Below are 26,543 nucleotides of genomic sequence, written 5' to 3'. Positions count from 1 at the left end.
TTGTTTTCTCTACACCCTTTTAACTTTTCCCCCTCATTTAATAGGTATTATAAAGATACCTTGATGTATTCAAATATCTTTAGGAATTTGATTGTTTTCTAAAACACATGTCAAACTCGTCACTCCGGTCGCTTTTCGGTTAAATTTGACAGGTCATTACTTTGTCTGTACTTAAGGTAAATTTTCTTTCTCTGGCTCTACAGAAAGACCAAAGCAAGCCCATTATAGATATAATAATACTATTATGATCTGTCGACTAGCCGCTCCGCTACCTTCACGAAACGTTGTAAGAAATAACAAATGTTGAAAGTTTGAGGTCGATTTTCTCAAAAACCCCATTTTTGTAAATTTTTCTTTTTTAATTCTTTTAGACATATTAGTCTACTACAAGAAAAACAGTCTAGAAATGTAATATTTTGGTTGTATGTCCTCTGTTCGAGCCGCAACCGCGTGAAATGTGTAAACATTTGTTATTTTTCTCAACGTTTACGTGAAAGTAGCGGAGCGGCTACTTGGCAGATAATAAGGATATTATTATATCTATAATGGGCTTGCTTTGGGCTTTCTGTAGAGCCAAATAAAGAAAATTTACCTTAAGTACAGACAAGGTAATGACCTGTCAAATTTGACCTAAAAGCTACCGGAGTGACGAGTTTGACATGTTTTTTAGAAAACAATCAAATTCCTAAAACTATTTGAATACATCAAGGTATCTTTATAATACCTATTAAATCAGGGGGAAAAGTTAAAAGGGTGTAGAGAAAACAATAGCGCCAGCAGAGGGTGTCAAACACGCGACCTCCGACGGCAGGCAAAAACTCTAGTTTCTGCCACTGCGGCTTCTACGCTTCGCAACTGAAGAACAAAAAATCTGGGAAACATGCGGATTGCGCCCTCATTTATTTGATAAGTGCCCCCAAAACATATATTTTTTTCGTGAAAATTAAAATTCAGACTTTTTTATTCTGCCCGATTTGAAATGAAATTTCCATATCGGGCAGGCTGAAAGGGTCCAGCATTTAATTTTCACGAAAAAAAGGTATGTTTTAGGGGCATTTCTCAAATGAATGAGAGCGCAAACCGCAAGTTCCCCAGAATTTTTGTTCTCGAGTTACGAAGCGTAGAAGCCGCAGTGGCAGAAACTAATGTTTTTGCCTGCCGTCGCAGGTCGCGTGTTTGACACCCTCTGCTGGCGCTATTGTTTTCTCTACACCCTTTTAACTTTTCTCCCTAATTTAATAGGTGTTATAAAGATACCTTTATGTATTCAAAGAGTTTTAGGAATTTGATTGTTTTCTAAAAAACATATCAAACTCGTCACTCCGGTCGCTTTTCGGTCAAATTTGACAGGTCATTACTTTGCCTGCACTTAAGGTAAATTTTCTTTATTTGTCTCTACAGAAAACCCAAAGTAAGCCCATTATAGATATAATAATATCATTATTATCCGCTGAGTAGCCGCTCCGCTACCTTCACGTAAACGTTGTGAAAAATAACAAATGTTCACACATTTCACGCGATTGCGGCTCAAACAGAGGACATACAACCAAAATATTACATTTCTAGACTGTTTTTTCTTGTATTCGACTAATATGTCTAAAATAATTTAAAATATAAAAATTTACAAAAATGGGGGTTTTGAGAAAATCGACCTCAAACTTTCAACATTTGTTATTTCTTACGACGTTTACGTGAAGGTAGCGGAGCGGCTAGTCGACAGATCATATTGATATTATTATATCTATAATGGGCTTGCTTTGGGCTTTCTGTAGAGCCAAAGAAAGAAAATTTACCTTAAGTAGAGACAAAGTAATGACCTGTCAAATTTGACCGAAAAGCGACCGGAGTGACGAGTTTGACATGCGTTTTAGAAAACAATCAAATTTCTAAAAATATTTTAATACATCAAGGTATCTTTATAATACCTATTAAATGATGGGGAAAATTTAAAAAGGTGTAGAGAAAACAATAGCGTCAGCAGAGGGTGTCAAACACGCGACCTGCGACGGCATGCAAAAACACTAGTTTCTGCCACTGCGGCTTCTACGGCTCGTAACTCAAGACCGAAAAATCGGGAGAACATGCGGTTTGCGCCCTCCTTCATTTGAGAAATACCCCCAAAACATATATTTTTTTCGTGAAAATTAAAAATCAGACACTTTTAGCCTGCCCGATTTGAGATGAAATCACCCATATATATATTTTTTTTATATATTCGAGATTAAGTTTACGACCTATCTTTGATAGATGGTTGCTTGCAACATTGCATAAATTGTTTCAAGCCCAGAGTAAAACATTATGAAATATACGCAGATCAGATGTGCTCCAGTGCTAGCCGATAGATGGCGCCAGAGTGTGTTCTCTCGTCGTAATCAATTCCAAGTGGTTGCGAGGCAGTCGGTCAAACTCAAACGTACGAACTAGAGTCACGAAGTACTAGCTATGCTACAGAGTAACGGCACTTCCGCCATCTCGGTGCTTGTTGCCAGCCATCTTAAGCTTTCTCTGAAATACCAGGAAAACATTATTCGTTCTCCAGAAATGTTAAAATATCCCGCGACAAGGCAAAACGATATCGCCTGGGCTTCTTCACATCGTGTTCAAAGCCCTGAAAAGTCATATTTTTGAACTGGGACGATCACTAATAGACCCTTTTCAAAAGCTCATCGGGCAACATTGGTGGTGGCTATTGCTTGGAGACGTAACGTGCGATTGGATCAGAGTTAACGCAGAACGCTGGCGCAACCCTTGTATTCATCCAACTACGCGCTCAGAGTACGTGATCAAGCAAAGGCGGACATGCGATGGCACTGACTTTTGAAAAGGGTCTACTACTCCCGCTCTCGACAGAACACCAAAATGGCAATACCCAGAAAAAAAAAAAAAAAAACATCGGGGAATAGAGCGACGGTACTCTAATGGTGAATTCAAGTGGCAGATCGCGAGCGCTCCAAAAGCGCTCCATTTGAAAGCGCATATTCCGCTCAAAGATCTGGCTCGAGTTGGTCATCTTCCGCTCGTAGATCTCTGGCAGCACCCGCCCAGTGGAGCGCTTCCAAAAGTGGGATCAGCGGGATTTCAGGGAGCTTGGCGGAAGTTGATAGAAGCACGCTACGTACGTCATTTCCTTTAACTCGGCCGTGCGCGTGCGCGCGCGCAGCGATGTTGGCGAGGTCGCCCCAGTCGCCGGTTTGGCCGGGCCGTCGAGTTTGATTTGTTCGCGACCATGAAAGTTGTGGTTTGCTACCTTTTTGTGTTTATTAAAGTCTTATCAGCAATCTGAACTCCGCCAATGGAGCTCGCTGTGCGTGCCCCGCCGCTTCGAGGCGGCCGAAATATGTGTGACTGTGGCGAACGCAGACGTCAGCAGCTAAACAGTGACAGTCGTGACTGGTCGTCGGAAATCTCAGTCGGCTGAGGCGTTGGGCTTGTCAAGTTCGAGTGACGGCCATTTTAAACTATCGACCGTCTCGAGCGGGTAGCTCCAAAAATGCTCGTCGATTTGGAGCGGGTCCCACGGAGCAGAATTTCACCTCCTTCGCGGATATTGGAAAGCGCTCCGGATCTACCAGTGGAATTCACCATAAGCGTCTCCTGTTTAGTGGCCCTACGGTATCTCTGCTGTTGACGTAGGCGACACGAACCTCGACCGCCACGCGCACTGTGCAGGTGGCCGTGGGATCCGTCTTGTCGTTCTCCAGCGTGCCGATGACGAGCGTATGACTCGTCTTCTTCTCGTAGTCCAGTCCCGCCAGCGTGCGCACCACTCCGCTGACGGGGTCGATGGCGAACAGGGTCTGGTCGCCCTCGCGTATCGTGTACGTGATGCTCGGCGTGCTGTCGGGGTCCGTTGCCTGGGGGGATTCCCCTTGATTAGATCAGAAGCAATCCCGAATATGATTGAAGCCTTTTTTTTTTCTCCTTTTTTATTAGTATTTATTGTCAAGTTCTGTAGAAATCGTACGACGTGGTAAACTATATGCATGACTTGCCTCGAGGAATCTTATAATTATTGTTAAATTGTCTGCTCGGCCGTGGAACGCGTTCTTAAGGTGCAAGTAGCTGTTCTGTGGCATATTAGACGCCAAATATTCGTCTAAGGCCTAACGGCTCGGTATTTTGCACCTGTATGATAAGCGCTGGAAGAGTCGGTAGTCTGGAAAAGTGCTGGATAAGTCAAAAGTCGGAGCACGAGTGGGGAGTAATAATTATTAAAATAATTATCTCAAGTTTAGTCATTTCCTTCCTAAGTTTACTCTTTTTTCTTTTTTTTTTATACGGACAAATTGAATGGAGGCTCGTAGCCAGCCGTCAAGAAGCTCATAGCACTTGTAGAAACCTCAGAAAACACATTTCTGCCGTCTACTATTCACTGGCGCATCGATTCAGTCAAGGGTCTGAGAGATCGAAACTAAAACGCCCAAGTGCCACAAAAGACCCACCCCAAAGAGGCGGCAGTGTTCACTGTGCGAGCGGGTGGCGCCTGGACGCGAGTCGATCTGGCCTCGAGGCGATATCTTCAAGCTCTGTTCTTGCAGCAAAAGTGCGTTGCACTCTCGCATCCCTTGTGTAGCGAGACCTTGGACTTCGCTTTTTCTTGAATTTTAGACCTTGCATTTTTGCTTTTACGTTTCCTTTTATTTGGGTATGCTACTTTCTAAAAAGTCTCCATTCTCTCCAATACAAAACTAAATTATTCCCGGAGCAACAGGCTCAAGGCTGGCGGTACGAAAACGTAAATGATATGCGCGCGGTGATGTTCTCATCCACGTTATCGCAACTCCAACCTCGTGCCTGTTGCAGGACCATTAGCTATTAGCCCCGTGCGCGACCGAAAGCGTCGCTGTGGTCGGCCTTCCACGATTGGCCCAAAAGCTGACTATGACGTCGGAAAGGGTATACCATCGACGGAAATAAGAGGAATGAAAGAACTTTAATTTCGACGGTGTTGGCAGTGTTGCTTTGAGAGCGCAATGATTTCAGGCTTCCACCATGCTATTTACAAACACCATCGAACCTGTTGTTCGCAAGGTAATGACGTCACAAGGGGGAACCATAGGAGGGCGCCACCAAAACATCTCGCCGCTACGCGCTCGATTTTTTTTTTTATGTACATATTTAGTAGTGTACGACGACGCTCAACCAGTTTTAAAATAAAACCATATATTTATTTCACTAATTAAAATTTTATTCGAAAGACTTTAGGTAATTAATTATCCGACTTACTGTGAGCATCAGCTACCTATATCACGTCCCCCTGGTCGTATAACACACCTACACACATCGCTTTCATGGATCTAGAAAAAGAAAAATATCCTGTAGAGAAAAGGAAGAAGAAAAACACGTATGGGAGCCCGAAAAATAGACAAGTTTGCTGAGTCTGAAACGTTCCCTTTTTGTGCCTTTCTCTCCAAAGGTCCTCACGCTTGTAACACTGTCTCGAGTTTTTCACGATACAATAACATTTAACAGCCACGAATTTAGGGCGAGATAAGGGAAAACCCGTCACCTTGACTTGCACGACGTTGATGTTGTCCTGGTTCTCCGGCACGGACGACTCGTAGAAGTTCCTCTCGAAGTAGGGGACTTCGTCCTGTACGTCCAGCACGTGCACGGTCACGCTGGCGGTGGTGATGCGCGCGTCGGGAGCCTTGTCCTTGGCCGTCACCACGAGCACGTGTTCCTTCTGCCGCTCGTAGTCCAAGGCGCGACGCGTCGACACCTCGCCCGTCTTTTCGTTGATCCCGAAGTCACTGCAAGGACGTGGACGAGCGACGGTGTGTTTTTCAGCACCCTTGTATTATTAGTAATAACGTGAAGAATAACAGGCAATTACTTGACTTTCGTTAAGAGATTAATCGAATTGCATTCAATCCTGCATCTGGTATTACACTGCTGAAGGCCCGCAGGATTGTTTGGAAAATTCAACATCCCGTCTCAATATTAAAGAAACCAAAACAAGGACAAGCAATGGGTTTTATATTTTCCAATCTTGGAAGTAGCCTGAAATGTTTAAATACGTTCAAATATTATTATTGAATATTTTAATTAAGCTACCTTATGCTTTATTTTCAAAATAACTACATTTGGTATTGCAGTGCACAGGGGGGATCGGTGGTTGAGTGGGCTAGCACAGATTAGCTCGGAGCACGTGGATCGAAACCTCGCGCTGCTGAACCTTGGAATACTGGGATCTTGTCCCATCCCTGCCCGTTTCGATCTGGATGAGCATCGTACCAGCGTGCGGTTGGGTATCACCACTGTGTGATGCACGTTAAAGACCACAGGCTATAGGTTGTACTGCACTGGCTAAATTGCTCATCTACAGGTGAGACACGAACAAGACGCCCTTTGGGCCGAACTAAATTCAGGCGGTATACACACAACACTATTACTGCATAAATGTTTCCTGAACATTATTCCATGTGTTTATTTGTGCATCGCATAGGTGTTTTGTTCCACTTTTTAAACTTCTATGTAGGCTTTCTAATATTTTATAATATTTTAATGTTACGTTTATGTATGTTTTACTTTATTGTGCGGTAAAAATCAATGTAAAATATGAGTTATTTATTTAATAAACATTTTAGCTTTTCATGGCCACCGATTCTGTGCTAGTGCATAAAGCAGTAAATTTGCTTAATATAATTTATGGGTAGTCCCTTTTTACTTTAAACATTGGGATATTGCTACCTGAAATAATACATTATTCATATTCTGAATATAACCCGCAGACTGTGTCACACTCACCCATTTCCAGAAATCGTGTAGTAAACTTCGCCGTTTGCACCAATGTCCTCGTCTCTTGCCTTTGAGAAAATCAAATGAAACCAGAAAATTCATTAGAATGCAATACGCTTACATGGTGGCTTTTCAACAACGTTTAGCAAACTGAGTGTTTAAAAAAAAACTTCATCGACACCGTTTGAGCTAGAGCAAAGAGTTTCATCTTACCTGCACAGTTCCCACGACGGCTCCAGCCTTGCCTTCTTCTACAGTAAAATTGTAGCTTTCCTGAACAAACACGGGGTTCTGATCATTGATATCGGTGACGGTGATGTGCACGGTGGCCACGTTGAACTGGGGGAAAAGCGGAAAGCATAAAGCACACCGTGATTCGTAATAATTCAAGAAACTATTCTAGTACAACGCACATTTTGTTAACTTACTCAATTCTCACGCTCATCATAATAATGTTTTAATCTTCGTATTCCCTTCACATTACTTCTCTAATTGTTTTAAAATTATGTACATATGAACACATATCGTTTTAGTGCCTAGGCAATATTCTTAACATACATACTCTAAACACAAAACATTGATTTGCAGACATTTTGTTGATAATGTGATTAGAACTTTCGCTATAATGCAAGGGTAATGGTAACATCACTGAGAGTCTCCTTGTAATAATATTCTCGGTAAACACTGAGGTGTAAAGCAGTGTTCGGCAAAACTTAAGTTTTTCTTGTGTTTTTTATGCAAATTTTTAGAAACACGTGTCAATTTTTTTATCAGTGGCGGCAGCAGTATTTTGCAACTAGGAATACGTTGAATCAGAAGAATGAACAGGTTACATTAGCTCAGTAAAAGTCGGCGAGAAATATTGGTACAAATCTAAACAAAAACATTAACTAGTCAAATATATCGTTTTAAGTTAAACCTTTCATGTATGTATTTTTTTAAGTCATAAAAATATTAGGAGATACCTAACTGCGGGTGATTTGAAAAAATATTCAAAGTATTACGCACACGCAATATTCTTTTCTTTAATCAAAAAACACCTCCGACTTATAGATTCACTGAGTGCACCATAAAATAAACCGCCTTCGTATATGCTAAAGTTCGTTGGAGTTTGTGGAGTTTCTAACAAATGTACGGGAAACAATTTTGACCGGTTTTGTTTTACACGTGGTGTCCATAGGTGCTACTGAAACGAAAAGACTCCTACCAGGTTGCTTTTGTCTTCAGCCTTAACCTGTAGAGTATGCGATGACACCTCTTCTCGGTTCAGACGCTTCGCGATGGTTACAGTGCCACTGGAAATAAAATGTAATCGAGTTAGGTTCGGGAGAGTCTCTTGGGCAAAAGCTCATTCACACCGAAAGATTAGTCGATACTCAGTTTCACTTTAAGTCCGACCGCAGTCGAAGCGACCATGCCACGGAACCAATCGAGCAGCGGGAAAACTGCATCGTCCGGCACATAATCGCGGCGCATTCATCGCGTGTGGCTGTTTTAATCGTTGCTACCAAATGCGCAAAGGCGATGGGCGCCGTGATGAAGTTCTTTTGCCACTAGTTGATTGGCTTCGTCTGACTGTCTAGCGTTGGCCATGGTCGGACATAAAGTGAAACGAAGTAGGATGCATCGTAATAGTTACCTGGAGGAGTCTATGGTGAAGTCTCCCTTTGCGTTCCCTTCGACGATCGAATAGGTGACCTCATCCCCCTCCGGATCTTGGGCCTTTGGTTAAAGCGAAAACGAGAAGAAAAGAAGATTGGGGCCATGCTAATATCAATTTGTTTTTATGTGCATCCTTTAAATTGCGGGCCTAAGGTCAATTGCAGCCGTAAAGTTAAATGTAGTCCAAGTAGTTAAACATTTAAAAACCTCTTTTAGAACGTCCAGTTGTATCTATGCGCAGCGCGCAAGTTGTTCTGTTCCTTGCACAGGGGTTGCGATTATGTCAAAACGTCAAGCTGAAAAAAAAATAGTGGGTAGACTCTGAGGCATTTAGCATTGAGGTCTACCTACTATCCTTTCAATCAAAGTCCAATCAGAGCTCTGCGTCCTTCTGACGTCACCGTAACTCTTGCGCAAAAAGCAGACCACTTGCTCTCCGCAATGCGTCTATTTCTTCAATGATGACAGATTTATATATATTGTCCAGAAATAACACCAATAGAGCACAATGAAGTTTCTCTTTTTTGTTTACTTCTACTACATATAAAAAATATATACCTAATAAGAAAGAAAGAAATTTCGTTCCTGTGGTTTGCCCTAACCTGTTATTCTGCGACATAAGCAATGCTGCATATGGAGGGCGGCTGGAGGGACCAGAACTTAGAGCGTATTTTTTAATCCCCTATTACTCTTGCTGTAAATACGTCCTTGAATATTTTCGTTTCTAAGTATGCGTGTACAAATATTGTGCTTCCTTTGTCTTCTATCACAGTGTAAGATACAGTCTTTAGGTGAGGACACGGCGGCGTTGATGGCGCGGCGCGAGGAATCACATAGCGTTCGCTTGACTAGCATCCGAAAGGCTGCATCATTCCGCGGCCACCGTGCCCGTAAAGCCCATTCATGTTTCAAAAGTAGCGCAAGGTGCGTCGGTGCACGAGGCACGTGCAACGTGCCGCACTTGGGAAGATCACGGCGGCACAGCGCAGCAGCTGGATTTCAGACGCCATGAATTTCCCAGAATTGGCGCGCGGCACGTGCCTCGAGCATGTCTACAACAATGGATGGCGCCACTTTTCCCAGGATAGAAGGGCTTTACGTGCCCGCGGCTGACAGTGTCGCCGGCGGCCAAACGGCGAAACTGTGTGAGAGCGAAAAAAATTATCTCGTTGCAATGACACCCCGGTACATCGTGGTCTTTCTGCACGTGGGACAACCTCGCTGGAGCTCTGCGCGTGTGGAGCATGAGGCGGCACGAGCCGTCTTTTGCCGTGCCCACGGGTCGACGAGTCATCTGTCGGCGCCGCTTGAAACCATAGTGAGAGAGAGAAAGAGAGAGAGTGAAAAGCGAACTCTATCTGCACTGCGCTAAGAGCGCGCTGTCCTCACCTGAAGAGTATTATCTTACACCGTGGTCTTCTATGTAGCCACACTCCTACACCAGTCTTAGTTAGCTTTTAGTTTTCTCTCATCTTATTTTTTTATTTGCTCTCTTCATCACTTTCGCAGGCCTACGATATTTTAAACGCCTAAAAATATTGATTTTCTTAATTTTCAATTAGAATATTTTGTTATTAGCAACCTTCACGTTGCAGTCGCCTACGTGGGTACGTGCTTGCGTGCTCACATCTATTTCCCTTTAAATATCCTGGCAGGACCCCGCGTCCTCATCGGCTAAGATATTGTTATTTTAACATAAAATGTGTTTTATCGAGCAAATTTATAGACAAATCATCATCAAGAAGCGTGACAGGGAAACGCCAGAGAGAATTGTCAGAAAAAAACCGTGGCGAATGATCATAACATCACATGATTCGGTGACGTTACACAGTCACATGGCATCAGAATGTCATAGGATGGCATGGGGACACATTACATCATGACGTCACGTAGCAGCACGACGTCACGTGACATCTTTTGGTCACGTGATTTTGTGACGCTATATGACGTCATAATATTATGGGACACGGCGACGCCCCGCGACATATGATGTCATGTGACATCATCATGTGACTTTATGACGTCGCGTGGCTTCACACACACACACGCTCAGCATCTGTCCAGCTCTCGTTCACAACACATTTTGTGCTCCCCGGGACTTTGCCAGCATGATCGAGCTCATGTAAACGTTTCATGTGTGTCAAATACTAGATTACATGCGCATATGATCACCCAACGAGCAATGTTACCTTGAGCGTGGCCACTGCCGATCCCACGGAAGCTCCTTCGCTCACTTGCACCTCGTAGGTGTCCTTGGAGAAAACGGGACCTCCAGTGTTGGGCCCCGGAATGACAATCACGTCCAGGATTCCCTGACTGAACCTGCAAGTGTGGAATTTGAACAATAGGCTCCATTATAATAAACCCTTTTCACTAATCCGCGTCATCTAAGTAGCTGTGCTATTCAATTCGAACCACTGTCCACCCATCCCATGACCAGTGATCCGAGACGCGGGATCCGATACGTGCATCGAAGCGAAATACCGCACAATTTCTGAGGGGCTCGTGATTGTATCTGGCAGTTCGTAGCATTTGCCTTTAGTCCATCGTAGGGTGAGACGAACTATAGCGACCGACGCTTGTCTAGTGCAGCCGTCGGAAAATTACTCAAATTTATACTTCAATCAAAATTCACGTTCAAATCTACACTTCGACCTTGATCGGAGTGTATATAACCCATATCTCAATGGCTAAAGCCCTCAAGCTCGAGCCTCATAGTAAAGGGGTGTCCCACGCATCGAGCTTCACCGATTTCGCACCGTCAAACACTGAGAATTCTATTGCCCATCGCACAATGTCGCCACAATCTAGAAGAAGCGGGCGTCTTCTTCGGTTAGAGTTTCATTCCGCGCCATCTAGTCAGTTTCAGCATTTTTAGTATTTTTCGTCTCCTCGACTGCTTTGATTGCACATCGGCGGCCTAATCCATTTGTGAGGGCCCCACACAAGCTTCTAAAGGCAGTTCTTTATGAAGCGAGTATGTCGAAAGAAAGGGACGAATTTTGCCAGGCTATTTTCGCTCTGCGCGCGGCGTCCAAACACTGGCTGCTGCACCGCGCGCAAAGCGAACGTTCAGCTTGGCGAAGTTAGTTCGTTGTCCGCCGTATATCCTATTTTTTCCTTGGATACCGACTTCAATTGGCCGTGCAAAATTACTGGGGAGGAATGTTTCTCACTTTACAGAAGCTTACTGGCACCAGTGGGACCCAACTATACTCGCACACAACGCTACTCAGCAAAAGGCTTCTTCGTCGTTGCGTGAATTCAAGGGTAATTCAGGGGTTTCTCCTTCGCAACACGTGATGACGAAGTTGTGGCGATCGTATGGTTGACGTTGGCAACAACACGATCCCCAGGATTTCGTCATCTAAGCTCGCAATCCTCGCGGTGACAATATTTAAATGCGGCTCATACAGCGGGCACCAGCACTGCGTTGGCATTCGATTTGGGCTCGTGACAATCAATGCTCGAGATGCATTCGGGCAATGGCTCGCGCTGAGTCGCTGAAATGAGGGGAACTGGGCAGGAAATCGAACGATAGGAGGCGCTTTATTGTACTTGTTGTCCCCGGAGCCTGGTGTTTACTAGAGCCACTCGATATGGCAGCGTAGCTGCTAGAGTAGCGCCACGCTTTTCCCTGTGCCGCCTCTCACCGCGATTGGTCACACGCGGTATCATAGCAACGTGCTGAGCTGGCTCGGTTTCCGTAGCAACCGAGTGACGACTCGTCACGTGACCTCTCAAGAGCCGTGATGTCATCGGTAAGATGGCAGCGCCCAGAGCTGGTGGATGCGAGTTTGTTCGGTGCGCGGAGTCGTGATGTGCCGCAGCTTGCCGACGATTTAGGGCTTCTTCGTGCTTTCTGACGTAGGTATAACGTGGAGATCTGAAAGAATGATACTTTATACCCTTTCTGTGCAAGATCGCTCTGGATATTAGCACCTGTGCGACAGCATCAGTAATAGCGCCTTAGCGGTGCTTGGGTTTCCGGATGTGTTTGAGGATCGATAAGACATTTAGCATGCAATTTTCGCATACTCCTAGCCTTTTTTGAACGTTGGAGTGTCTGAGAGTCGATGCGAAATCTATGCGTCGCATGTTGGGCCTTGGGGAATTTGTTTTTGCCCCAGGTAACCGCATGATCACAAACTTTTAGCGAGGAAGCTCCTGCGATGTTTACGTTTTGTACTAATCAATCAGGTAACCTGGGTTCAATAACCACCCCTGCCCGTTTCGATCTGGATGAGCATCGTACCGGCCTGCGGTTGTGTACCACTACTGCGTGGTGCATGTTAAAGACCTATAGACCCCAGGCTAGCGGTTATACTGCATTGGCTAAATTGCTCATCTACAGCGAGTGACTCGTCGCAACTTTGAAATGGCTGACCAACCTACACGCTGTATAAATATTCACAAAACTCCCAAGTATACTAATCAACGATTTTACGATATGCGCAGTGCAAGTTCGTCTGCTTCTTTTAGTAGGGGTTGTGGTGACGTCAGAACGCCGAGCTTTGATTGGTTCTGAATAAAGAATAGTGGGTAGGCCCCAAGGCAGCTTGCTTTAGGTCTACCCACTATCCTTCAATCGGAGCCACTCAGATCTCGGCGTTCTGACGTCACCGCAACCCCTGCAAAAAGAAGCAGACGAACTTGCGCTCCACATAGCTTTTAGGATAACATTTTCGCATTTTTCTAGCTTCCTTTGAAAGTCTGAATTTCTGAGAATCATAACGAAAGGTATACGGCGCGTGTAGGGCCTAGGGGAAATTGTTTCAGCCCTGGGTCATCGAATAACCACAGCATTTTTTAGCGAGGAAGCTCCTGCGATCTTTAACCTTTTTTATATAACTTGCTTTCGTTGCAATAGCTTGCATTTGATCGCACTGTTTTCTGGTTTGTTTTTCAAGTGAAAAACTGGCGTTTGCTCAAGTGACGTATATGAAATGTCCTGCTATATAACAATGCATCAACGCATGGTATTAAACTTAGATGCTCAGAGGTGTGGTCGTCTATGTAATTAACATGTTACAGACGTGTTTATTTCTTACGAGTGTAATATTTATTTTCTGTAGCTTGGCCCATTTTGTGCTCCTTAATGTCAGCGTGCTTGGTTCCAAATATCCTCTTTACAATGCCTACAAAGGCCAAAATGACGTCAGCCGACCCCAACTCACGCATTAAACACGAGAACTGCGTCGCTCGGATGTATGCGCTCGTCAGCAATCAATTCGTACATAAATATTTTAATTCGCTTTCCTGGCCAATGAGTGTCCTGACAAAACATATTATCACTTGCGAATGCCATGTTCTACGGTGTGCTTTAAAAGCACGGTGAAAGCTTGGGGTCATGGCACCGGTGCCCTATCATGTCACGACTGCGTGATTTCACAGTTCTCTTTTGAGTTGAGGATTACAGGTAAGGAAGAAGAAGTTTAAAAATAATTTCGTGGCCCCTTTAACACGGATATGTGTGCTACACCAGATAGAAATATTGACTTTTGAATGCCGGTAAACTTCCGAACGACCATTTGGCCTGTCGGCAAGAAGACCTCATATCCGGCGTTCGTCTCTTTTGATGGCGTCAACGATTCCCTAGAGACCACCATGCCGTACTTCTTGGTTGAACCCCGTCGACGTCGCTCCTCACCAGTCGGTGAGAAAATCTCATCTTGAAGGGATGATCGGGTCTTGAAGAAGTATGATGCTAAACATATACTCGCTCACTATGGGGCAGTCGAGCAGCAGTCATGTCCCGAGCCAATCGTCCTGTCGTGGCCGGCGTAATCGGATTTTGTTTCATCAGAGCGAAGTCCGAAAGTACTAGGACGGTACGTTCGTCCCACGAAGCGGCCACCATCCCGGCGGTGCCGAAAACCACTCGTCTTGTCCGTGCACACACGATTACAGCAGCTCCCTCGTCGCCCGACTGTCCCCGGGCTGCAAATCGTCTTACTTTTCAGAAAAAACAGGCACCATTCCTCCAGAGGTTCTTGCCGTGCCGCGATGCCAAGCGTCTTATACCAATTTTCAATGAACGAATGGAGATATCAACTAGACTACAAAGGTTGCCACCCGGCGTCGCTAGAAGCACGGTTACCATGGCAACCTCCCAGGCCCAAAATGGAGATCACTATCAGCGCTTCTGACGTCGTGCATCTAGATAATTTTGCGTCGTGTCGCTACTCTGGCAGCTACGCTGCCATATAGAGTGGCTCTAGTGTTTACTAGCACGGAATAACGAAGAAATTGAACCTCGCCTATCACAGTCTGGGAATGAGCGCTTCGCTCTGACCAGTGCTTTGGACGCACGAGGAGCGGCCTTCGAATCGTCATCTTCGATTTCTCTAGTCAAAAACAAACAAGAATATTCAGTTTGTTGGCCCCGAAGCTAAAGAGTACCGCCAGAGACATGACTGTTCCATACCTTACCCAATAGCCGAATACTATATGGAACTCTGCGCGTTCCCTGTGCATTGCAAACCCCAGCTGGTGAATGGGAAAACATTGGCGGCATATAGCCATCTCCAAGTAACGTGACCTCTTGTTCTGGCTTCGAGTTGAGAGGGTGAATACAGCTCGTTTTCCTCGAATTATTTCTGCAACATCCATTGCGCGGAGAGAAAAAAAACGCGTACTTCACGGGTTATGAATGTCATGGAATAATTCTAGGCGGTAGTTACTGCAAGTACGAAAACTGTTGAATCGCTCATTTAAGGAGAAAAAAATGCATCGTAAGCACGCGCAATCTCGCGCATAATTTTCAAAATAAACAAAATATATTTACTTTTAAGATATTTTTGAGAAAGTAAAATATATATTTATCAATCGGCATACAACATCACTATACGTACCTTGCACCGGTGTCAGTGGCCTGTACTGTGATGCTGTACTGATCCCCGGACACGACTTTGGAGATAACTTGTACTAGACCCGTGTCCCGGTCGATGCGGAACTTGTCCCTACCGTTGTTGGACACATGATAGACAGAGTAGCTCACGCGCGCAAACTCTCCTTCGTCGTCGTCCCTGGCTTGCACCTGGAACAGCCACGGCCACCACGGCGATACTTCCATCAGAATATTTATAGTCACCTCCTACCCCCTCAGAAGAAATTGTATGTGAACAAAGTCGTTTCTCTATGTAAGAGCCTCGCCCTCTTTTGAAGGATCTAGCAGTTTAACCTCTTTGTCTGGAAAGTCTGGCTACCGGGGTGCAGCTGTAGAATGCATTACCCCTCATTGTGTGCCATAACGATCCACAATGTGCTTCCTCGAAAGCTAGTAAATTTCGTGGGACATACGTCCATACCACCAGTCAATCTCACTTAGGTAAGGGACATATATAAAAATGTTAATTTTATGTATATTTTTACTTACCAAATAAACAACCGTCAACAAAACTAGCATTGTAAGATGGGAGTCAGGAATTCAAAAATTATCCCCTCTTACGGTTGATCTGAAAATATTCCAAAGTGGCGTCCGCAAAAGATACCATAAAAAAGCAGGTCTATTAATTATATACAGTCTTTTTAATTGAGCATTATATTAGTTGTAGACTTGCCAGCATGTTGTTGCTTTTTGGCGCACGCAACTTTGTAGTATTTTCAGATTGATTTTAAGAGGGCTAATTTCTTGAAGGGGTCTGTAGTGCTGAGCTTTGGAAACTGAGAATTAGGCCTTGCCAGCGAAAATGACTCTACTTAAATGATTTGTCACTAGTAGCGTTCATTTTTAAATATTGACTCTACTGTCATCATCCCTGTTTGGAAAATGTTCAACTTTAGAAACTCTACGGACATATCCAACACCGAGCATGTGGCACGCTTCACGAAAGAAGGGGGATAATGTGGATGCTTGAACTAGTTGGTAATTCATGCTTGGATGGAACAGCGTGACTGTGTGGATACACAGTCACACTCACAGGCACAAAAGAAGCGCTGCGAGTCTGTTTTCGTCTTGTGTGCCTGAGAGTGAGACTGTATATCCGCACTGTTCCATCCAAGCATGAAAAAAGAAGAGGGGCATATTTAGAGATCATTGTGACGCTCAAGTGCAACATGCCTAGTTGGCAAGCAAAAATGTATGAAAAATTGTAGGAAATTGGGTTGGCATACGTCGAACGTTCTAGCATTACAAGTGTTTAGCGATACTATGAGTTTCCAGACGCCAGACCCCTTCGTTCACGTCGCTTTTCATCAGATAGTTTCACGCGTACCATGCATACACTCGATAGTTGTTCCTAGAGTGAAGTGATACTACCACTAATCAGGCTGATAAACCTGGTGATCTTTCAGAGCCTTCCATACTCTCAAGCTCCTCTCTTTTAGTGCTCACCGGTGGTCGGGCGCCTACTCGCCTAGCCCTCTGGTCATATGACCTCCGCGTTAACCAATCACCGTAGAGCAGCTCACTCCTCCTCTTCATTCATCAACCAATCAGTGTTGAGCCTCGTGGCCACGCTTTTATCCAGGCTTCACTTTTGGGCTTCACAAAATGCCGAACACCTATCCAAAGAACCTTTCACTTTAAAATAATATTCTTAAAAGAGAAACCTTGTTCAGCCATAGTTACTCAAGCGATCGAGTGTAGACCATTCCAATAATTGTAATTTGTAAGATGCCATCTCTTTCTACTTGATTGTGGCACTCCCTCTGAGCATGTGTCATGCCTTAGCTCTCTTCTGCGAAATATAAGAAGCGTACCGAGCCAAGTAACCCGGCATTTCTCGTCCAAGTATTGAGCGCTGGAAAGTCACATAGACCACTCCAATAATCGCGGTCTGTGCGCTGTCATCTTTGTTTACTGGGCTGTGAAACGCGTCCTGGACATGCGCACTAGACCTTTTCTGAAAAATATCTGCCGCGCGCATGCCTCTGCAACCCACTGAATCGGCGTTTTTCGCGTGGACGATAAGCGTTCGAATGGTGTGTAGTATAGGATTTCTGGCAGCACGCAAGGTTCTGCGGACGTCTGAAAGATATCCTAGCATTCCATGGACGTCCTACGGAAGTGTACGGGACACTGTGCCACTTAAGATAGTATGAGAGATGGAACACGGTAGGCTAACCTACCTGCGTGACGTTCCGTACACCGTCTCCAGCCTGGATGGTGACGGGACTCAGCGTAGGCAGCTTGGGACTGTTGTCGTTTACGTCGTTCAGTCGCACACTCAGCGAGATCGGGGCGCTGCTGCCCTTGCCGGGGGCACTGTTCAACTGGTGGGCCACCACCTGTGCAAAAGGGAGGTTTAGTGATTAGTAGAGTCGTCAGGTGATCTTCACCGTCAAGTTTGAAGTGGGGGTTCACTGTCGGAGAAAAGCAAGGCGGCCACCATAGCATAACAGTGACCTTAAGCATGACTAGAACAGGAAGGCACCTGGTGGCTAAACCCGTCAGCCTTTGGTGTCTTCAAAACATTTAAAGGCCACATACGTGTTTGTCAACAAAATGAGTCACATTTATTCGCCTTGGAGAGAAGATAAGACTAGAACGTGTTTTATAACAGAAATTGACCGATAGAAAACAAAGCAATAATCAACCTTCCGCGAGGGCGAGTTGGTTTGGGCTTCAGCGCTTTACTGGAAAATAGACAGTCGTTGGACTAAAATCTGTTACTAAAATTAAAATTACACACCCTCAAAAATTACATTACATAAACGACTCGCCAATTTAATCAAATCATTGGCAATCGTTTAATCAGTTTGTCTAGAGAAGAGGCCAGAAATAACTGTGAAACCACAGTCAAATAACTTAGTCCAACTAGGGGAAGTTACGTACAACGCTCTTTGCCAGCATAAACAAATTTATTTTTGAAGACCTCAGACAAACACGTTATGTTTTTGCGACTGAACTTCAGAAGAAAAAAATCTTCAAGGAGCCTGCAAAATGAATTCGTAGTTAATTTGAATTCACGGAACGCGGCCTTATTAGAAAAAGACGCCAACCCTCATCTCCACTTCGATTTTCTTACCACAGGAACGCGATTATCCTCTCTCTCATTATCATTACTAGAAAAGATAACTTATGTCACAATTTTTTTTATCTTGGGGCAGTACATACTGGGAATTTTTATTTACGCAAAGTATTGCACTAGGGAAGTGTTCCTTATCATTTCATCTTGTGTTAAAACCTTCTCGGTGGTTTTAAACGCGCCTTTGATTTTTAATACAAAGCGCCCGCCCAATCAGTTTTATCTTAGATATGTTAAATATATCGTTTATTAAGTAGAGTTAAAAGCAGAGCCGAAATCGCCTTTCTTCTTATGGCTTAAATGCGGGCAAAAATACGAACCGGAAGTCTAACGAAGTTCGGAAGCTGAAAAAAGGTGTTCCGCATTTTTTTTTTCTCTTCTAAATTAGAACCCGTTAGATTCCTTCACTTTTCAAAAATATCATAAATCCTTTTTTTATTATTTTTTTCAATCTTTTTTCGATTTGCGGCTATTTTTTTTTTTCAGATCTTTTTGAGCATTTCTGATTCTTTGTAACTGAGTACAGGTAACGACGAAGAAATCGTTGCAGTGCCATGGTCTCTTTGTAGAGGAAAACCCAAATACATCTCCGATCTCACCTGGAAGGTGTAAACGCTCTGGTTGGGCGGGTCTCGATCGAGGTCGGGCTCGTTGACGACCAGCACACCCTCGGCGTTCACTCGGAACGCCGTCGTGGTCAGTTCGAAGCTGTACTCGGGAAAGGGATCGTCTTCTCCCTGAAACGACCAGGCGAATTGTGTAATGTCAACGGGAAATGTCAAAGCGTATTCATCGCTATTGATCCTTTTTAGACGCCTTTAGAAAGAATTTAAGAAACGCAGGTCGCGGCTTGTTATGCCCACCCTCTTGCTTCGCGATTCCTTGTCTGGTGTCCTTCTGGGCTAATGCGGTAACCTTATTGACTGCTGGAGGATAATAAGATTGTCACAAATCGCTACACCGAGCGTTTCTTAAGTTATCATAATATTCATAATCATATTAGTCTTTCTTTGTTTCATGTTGTCAGAAAACAATTGACACAATTTGACGTCAATGACTACAGACCAATTCACGGCAAGAAACAGAAGCACCTTTTTGAGGGGCAATGACAACTCGGTCTTTGTGCAGCCTAGTGGTTTTATGGCAATATTATGCTATTAGTATATTATATTATTTATTTTTTATTTTATTTATTACAGAAACAACCTGCAGTACCGAACATTATAGCAGATACGATAGAACAATCTTTTTTGTAACTGGTTTTGTGTGAATGAACAGGTAACAAATAAGTAAAGGGTGTTTATCAAACACAAAATCAAGTTATAAAAAATGCAGGCAAGATAGACATTTAAAATCGCTTCCTAAAACAAGCCATCTCGTGTTAATACTTATAATGACAGACTCAGGCGATGCATCACAATATCTTAAAGCGATAGAGAGAGAATAATGTCATCAAATGACTAGCCAGAGCCAAGATCTCAGGTGACTTTCTGCGCGAAATCATGGCTCCGGCCAGTTCTTTGAGACCACGTTAAGTTCGTTTAAACTCCAAAGCTCTGAGAGTAGTATTTAGCCTAATTTTATAAGGCTTTCTTTCGGTAATTGCATTTTGTTTTTCTGTAATACCATGCCACCGCAGTCTGAGACTGCCACTGGGTGAGCTGTCTCGATTTTTTTTTATGACACACAGGTAGGAAACAGATGTCTTAAAAAACGGTCTAAATGCCGGATGGAAATCAAATTAGATGAAAATCGTACCACGCGCAACTTTTAGCACACCAATCTTAGGAACCAAGCCACATGGGGATTTTCACCGCATGAAAATCGAAACAATGATTTTGGTTCCAATGGTATTGGAATTCCCATGCATTGTCTTTTTCTTTGTGTGGTGCCTTTTTTTTTTTTACTTCGCGCATTGATTTTTTATTGTTTTTATCTTGCGTTCCAGGTGTGGGTTTCATTTTTTTTATTTTACCATGTTTTGAAAAGTGTAAGACTGCAGTGTGAAACCACAGTCTGAAACTGCAATCTCACGCTGCAGACTAACGCTTCCTTTGCAGTGTGGGAGTGCAGCAGCTTTTATTTAAAAGAACTCAGAAGAACGCAACATTGCTTTAAAAAACGGACTTTGTCAAAGCACAATTTATAACACGAAAATTTGCACTTCCGGGGTGAGCAGTTCGTAAATCGTTAAACGAAAAATCCAGTAAATAATATTTGTGGCTCTGCTTTATAACGCCAAATCTAACAAAAATAAAACGAGTGCGTTTAAGCATCTGTAAAAAGTTTGTTCCCAACGCTGAAAGAACAAAGTGAAAAATTGAGGTATCAAGGATTTCCGTAGGTATACCGGTTTACTAACCCGGTTTGGCCTATGGATAGTACCAAATCCAAAGTCACTGATATAATACAGAACTTGCGGCATGAGTACACACACTCTAAACTAGCCTTTCTATAATGGGTGTGGGAAGAAATACCAGAAACGCCTGCTCGTACTCAGCATTATCGTTATTATATTTAGGGTTACGATTAGTCGGTAAAAACACCGATAAACCCCGTAAATTCACCCCCCGAGTCGTTTTTTTTTTTTTTTTTTTTTAATCTAAACCGAGAAAACCAAGAAGTAAAAAAAAACAAAAAACAAATTGTAGCTGTGTTTGACTTAAAAACGTCGAAGCTTCACATGGCAAAAATCTGTATTTGAAGTTTTGTTTTGCATGAATCCACAACAGAGCCCACACAAAACTGTTCGCGAGGCTGCCTCTTTCCACACCCCTTATGAAGTTTCCTTCTATACAACACAGGGACGGCTTTTTTTTTTTTTTTTTTCAGGTAATTTAGACACATTTATGTGCTTTCGAGATTGGGGAATCCCATTCTCGTGTCCTATTTTCTTTACCGTCCCGATAAACGCCGATTTCTTTTTGTCTCACAACGAAAATTGACACAGAAAAACTATCTTTACAAAAAAAAAAAAAAAAATATATATATATATATATATATATATATATATATATATATATATATATATATATATATATATATATATATATCCCAATTCGAAGAGGGTTAAACCCCAACTATTTCTCATCGATAGTTTTTTTATAACTTGCAGCACGTGGTTTATATTTGCTGGATTTTGCTTGAATTAATCAATAAAACATGTGTTTCTTTTTTCAGAAGGTTTTAGGAGTGTTCACTCACGAGGTCCTCGTCGCTGACCATGAAATAGAGGGGGTCGTCCCCGTAGGGCTGAGTGACCACGTAGGTGCCGACGGGAGAGTTCTCGTCGACGAACCCTTCCGTGGCAGAGGCCACCACGACCGGAGGGTTGTTGTCCACCACCTTCACGCCGATATGGAGCTTGGCTGTGGCGAACCTCCGCTGCTCGCTCGTTTCTTCTGCCTGGAGTTTAACATAGATTTCAGGGGGCGGAACAGAAACGGCTGATGTTGCTTATTTAGCGTTAATGGCTAAGTATGTAGTCATTAGGCCCCGAAGAATATTTTTCAAAAGCACTGTCTAATCAATATGTCTACGCTTTCCCGTTCATACGTAGGCCACTTAAATTGTAAATGTTTCGGGTTTAACACAATTCAAGGCTAATATTGTTGATAATTGATATCTATTCAGTCACGCTGTCACTGAGGTTCGTACTAAAACTATATAAAACCAATACTTCTATGTTTTCTCGTTTATTTACTAATTAAAAGGTATTTGTTTAAGTATCAACAAAATTAAACTCCTGATTTTATTGGTTTGTGACAATGTTTAGTCATCTAGTTAAACTGTCTTGAACCGTCGTATTAATACTCTATCTAATAATTTGTTGGTCGAATGCTTTCTCGTTTTCACAAACGCTTGAATTTGAATGTTTTTAGGTCCCACTCAATTAAACGGTAATGATCAGCGACACTATTTAACTATCCAGCCATGCTGTACTAGGGGATCGCACAAAAAATATAGATGTAATAAATATATCTAACGCTTTCTCTCCTATGCACCACTCATAATTGAATACATATTCAATCAGACTCATATTTATTTTAAAAAAGTGACTTCTTAAAGTAATATATATTTTCTTTTTCAATCTAACTCTCAAGGACTGTAGGCATACCGAGCAAATTATGGCAAAAATGTATTGTATGTCATATAATAATTGCCTGCATTATTATGGCCATTACTCGTGCTTCGTGTAATTAACATTGATTTGCTAACTTAGTCTTTCCGGTAATACAGTAGAATGATAAGAAAAAGAAGACGAAGAATATTGTTGCTTTTGTAGGCCCAAAACTAACTACGCGGGTCTTCGCATTGGCGCACACAAAAAGATAAGAAAAAAGCACCACAGACGTACAGCATCAAATGTACAAATTAACAGGCAACAAATAGAACTAAAAACCTGTATGGTTATTTTTTATCTTACTCTCTTGTTTTTGTTTATATATATTACAGCTTCTTCAGGGTTTATGGAATACCTTGACGAGGATATCGAAATATTTCGTAAGTAATCGGTCGACAGGCTTGAGTTGTCGCACAAGGCCACTGTCGGCATCGATGTCGAAGTGCTCTTGGTAGAAAGACGGAGTACCTGCAGCACATCAGAAAACGTTTAGAAATAGCCTTCGTAGAAAGTTCTCATGCCATCTTCGTATGACCTTAAAGTTCCGGGAATGTTTCCCAAGGCACACATAAAACGGCAAAAACTAAAGTTGCAGAAAAAATGCTTCTTAGTTTTGTAAGTTACTTGTATTATCGTACTGTATTCTCGTATTGGGGCGCAAATCGGATTCTAGTTTCAATATTGTCACGTGAACAGAACCCTTTCCATGCTTGCATACTGAACTTTTTGATAAAAGGCAAGAAGTCCTTGCACTTCTACGTATTAAATTACTGCGCTACATCCTTTTACGCACAATACTACATTCCGTTCAAGAACCTCACTTCCTAAGTAGACAAGAAAAAAATTAACAACGCAGATTACGTACCGTTGACGAAGCTGTAGCGTATTTTAGTCTTAAGAGAATCTCTGTCTTCTGCTCGTATTTCCTCCGGGTAAATCTTCAGTACACCCGACTGAAAGAAAAACATATCAGAATCATATATGTGTATGTTAGCATCACTCGTCGCAAAAGAGCGGCATATAAAACTTATGGTTGCTTTATCTCTCCCCAGCTTATGTCACTTTTCGAAACATAATGTGACGCTGTTACGAAATCTTTTTTTCCCTTAATATTGATACTCTCATCTCCATTAGTTCTGAGCTATCACACTGTTTGCGGACCACAAAAGTGGCCAATACACTACTCCAAAACAAGAACTGTAACTCCCATCATAACCGTTTGACGGTCGTCGCCGTACATATATTGTGTTGATTACACATTTGGAAGTTCCAGCTTAAACGGGAAACCGCGTACACCGTGGAAGGTGTTGTGTATAATGCCTCTGACGAACTGTAGATGTTAAATTCGCATGGCGTTTCGCTTTACTGGGGTTATTTATGGTTCTGAAATTAGACGCCCCGCGAACCTGATGCGCGAGTGACGGTAGCTTCGCATGTCGGCTGTTCTGACTGTAGTGGCAGTTGAAGCACCAGCTCTTCCGATTCAAATTTTTAACGCTTCTCCGGTTCGGAATTTGAAGCCGCCCGAATATTTCAGAAGCTGACACGCCAAAACGAAACTGGATGGAAGAAAGGTGAGAACCCTTCATATTCAATATTTCCAGTTGACATCTCTAAATTTGAACAGCATGCAAGCACTGCATGTGCTCCCTCTAAATAATAAAACAAATCTTGTGCATTGACCCTTTATTGCTACTATTTCTTTGAAAACAAAACCCCCAATCACGGAACACAAAAACAAAAAAACTCAACCGTCACTAGGTTAATGTCAATTAAACTAATTTTTACGGAAACTGGTGGCGTGTTTTACTCATTCTCAAATATTCTAGGAAAGGGTGGGTATTTAATCTTCAGAACAAGAAAACCGGGCACTGCACTACACTACACGTCAGGCTTTGAAATTTCGCTTGTGAATACCGCCAGTCAAACGCACTTTCACTCATAAAAAAAGCCTGCACCGTCTATTTTACTGCATAGCACCAACACTAACCTGACACTGAGCGCCCCTCGACGCATTATTGTGTGGACATGCGGCCCAGTCAAACGCAAACCACGCAATCGTGTGCAATCTGTGTTAGCTCGCGATATCAGTGTGATGACATAAAAAAATTCTAGTAGGCAGGCTTTGGTTGCTGTAGACTGCCTCTAAAGTCTCTATACAAGAGCTTCCTACAAGCAGCGACACTCTTTGAAGCGCTGACTGCGTGACGGCGCAGGTTTTAGGAAACGAATGGCGGCACACAGCAGAGGTTTTAACTGAATTCCGCCATTTTGTTCCAGTGGAATGTGCTTTGTCATTTGTATTGGTTGTCGTTACTTGTAAAAAAAGTATCAAGGGACTTTAATTGTGTCAATAGCACTCGGAGAGACAATAAGTGAAACAGCTCGGCGAATGACATGACGGAAAATATACTCAGACCTCAAAAAGAAGTCGGGGATGTGCCACTATAACATGGCGTGTCACATTCTCAGATCATGTCCCGTGTCAGAGCACAGACTTCGTTACTTTGGCTTTTTGTGCATCGTCATTCGCCGAGCACTCTTCGTAGATGACTCTTATTGGCTGTCCTGACTGCTTTCTAAAAAAGTAGATGCACGGCCAATTTTTACACTGGTTCAGGTACAGCTCTCTAAGTTCGCGGGAGCATCGGCCCGAGGGTCGGTCAGCGCCGTAGGACAGAGCAATGTGGCGAAATGTGCTCGTGCTTACTGCACGTTCATGTGCGAGCGTTGTTAGGCTGTTCTGCTGACTGCACACAGCCCCTACTCCCCCTCCGTTGGAAAATCTTTCCCAACGGAAGCTGTATGTTGTCAGCATAAGAGCCTCAGACGCCTCTAGCACATGAACGTGCTTTGTAAGGTACAGCCTCCAGAAGTTTTAACAATATCGCGCGAAAGCCGACCTGTCGGTAGGTCAGCGCCTTATCATTGCGTGAAACAGCTGGTCAGCGATGCTAGGTGTGTGCCTTCTGCCACCTGCGCATAGTCTCGCTGACCTGCTGTTTCACGCCGCGATAGGGCACTGATCTACCGGCCGGTCGGCGTTCGCGCGATATTGTTAAATAGCCTAAAAAAATTTTTGTTCGAATTTTTGGGTAACAAGAGTTCGTAGCCTTTCAGTAACCCCGCAACCCCTGCTGAGGACAGAAATCGTCTGACGAGAGCGGAGCCGCAGCGTCGAGCTCACCGTGACGCCGCTGGTGACCTCCGCCCGGTACTCTACGTTAGTGCACACCCTGTGCACCATGGTGCATCCCTCGTGAACGAAGGTGGGCTCTAGGTCGTCCCCGTCCTCAACGTAGATGGTGAGGGTCGTGGTGCTCGACAACCGCTCTGCCGGGTTGGACGCCTTGTCCTGCGGTCGATGAGGACAGAGTGTATGAGCCGCACAGCGGACAATGAGGCCGACCGCCCGTCTAACTGACATTTACGTTAGAAGTAAGGTTCCCTGGATTCGCTAGACAAACACCGTTAATTAATCCCCCAGTCGCTTTTAACGCAATTAATAAAAAGCCGAAAAAAGCCGAACAAAAGCTGTCCTTAAGTAAAAAAAAAAAAAAAAGAACTTAAAAAATTTATTTACGCTGTTTTTTTGCTTTTGCTTTTTACTGTTTTTTGGAACCACGATTATTATCTCTTTCGTTTCTCTTGTCGGTAACGGAACATTTTCGAAGTATTGGGGCACGCGCAAGTTCACTGGAGGCTGAGAAATCGCATTCCCGTCTGCCCTGTATTCTCACTATAATCCCCGAGAAACATCAATTTGCTTTCCAACACCGAAAATTGACAAAAAAAAAATAAACGCAAAAATTGAAATACAATAATCCCCCCCCCTCAAAAAAAAAATTTTTTTTTTTTTTAATTTAAATATATATAAACACAGAAAGCACGAAACACTACTTATCAGGTGTAGGACTTATCGAAGAAATTCATCGAAAAAGAAATGACCGTAAGCTTTGTACACCGGCCGGTATATATATATTCCCAACTAGAAACTTACGATAGGACTTTACCCCACCAATGCTTGTTATTTAGGGCTTGGAATT

General features: G+C 43.3%; 1 protein-coding gene across 1 annotated transcript in view; it reads right to left on the bottom strand.

The window, feature by feature from the left end:
- LOC8053786 (cadherin-99C) overlaps positions 1-26,543 on the bottom strand; it is a 77,604-nt gene that overhangs the window by 17,108 nt on the left and 33,953 nt on the right. Inside the window, exons 8-21 of the mRNA XM_029986256.4 lie at positions 25,685-25,852; positions 23,363-23,450; positions 22,853-22,965; positions 21,579-21,779; positions 18,974-19,111; positions 17,476-17,634; positions 15,258-15,442; positions 10,593-10,725; positions 8,381-8,463; positions 7,949-8,036; positions 6,955-7,080; positions 6,751-6,809; positions 5,510-5,753; positions 3,645-3,854 (exon numbers count right to left, since the gene is read on the bottom strand). Of these exons, the coding sequence (XP_029842116.2) occupies positions 3,645-3,854; positions 5,510-5,753; positions 6,751-6,809; positions 6,955-7,080; positions 7,949-8,036; positions 8,381-8,463; positions 10,593-10,725; positions 15,258-15,442; positions 17,476-17,634; positions 18,974-19,111; positions 21,579-21,779; positions 22,853-22,965; positions 23,363-23,450; positions 25,685-25,852 (1,995 nt within the window). The remainder of the gene's footprint in view (positions 1-3,644; positions 3,855-5,509; positions 5,754-6,750; positions 6,810-6,954; positions 7,081-7,948; positions 8,037-8,380; positions 8,464-10,592; positions 10,726-15,257; positions 15,443-17,475; positions 17,635-18,973; positions 19,112-21,578; positions 21,780-22,852; positions 22,966-23,362; positions 23,451-25,684; positions 25,853-26,543) is intronic.

This window comes from Ixodes scapularis, unplaced genomic scaffold (assembly GCF_016920785.2).
Source record: "Ixodes scapularis isolate PalLabHiFi unplaced genomic scaffold, ASM1692078v2 PGA_scaffold3__209_contigs__length_174095766, whole genome shotgun sequence".
Taxonomy (NCBI): Eukaryota; Metazoa; Arthropoda; class Arachnida; order Ixodida; family Ixodidae; genus Ixodes; species Ixodes scapularis.
Note: the sequence above shows the minus strand (reverse complement) of the source record. Positions and strands in the feature narration are given on the sequence as shown.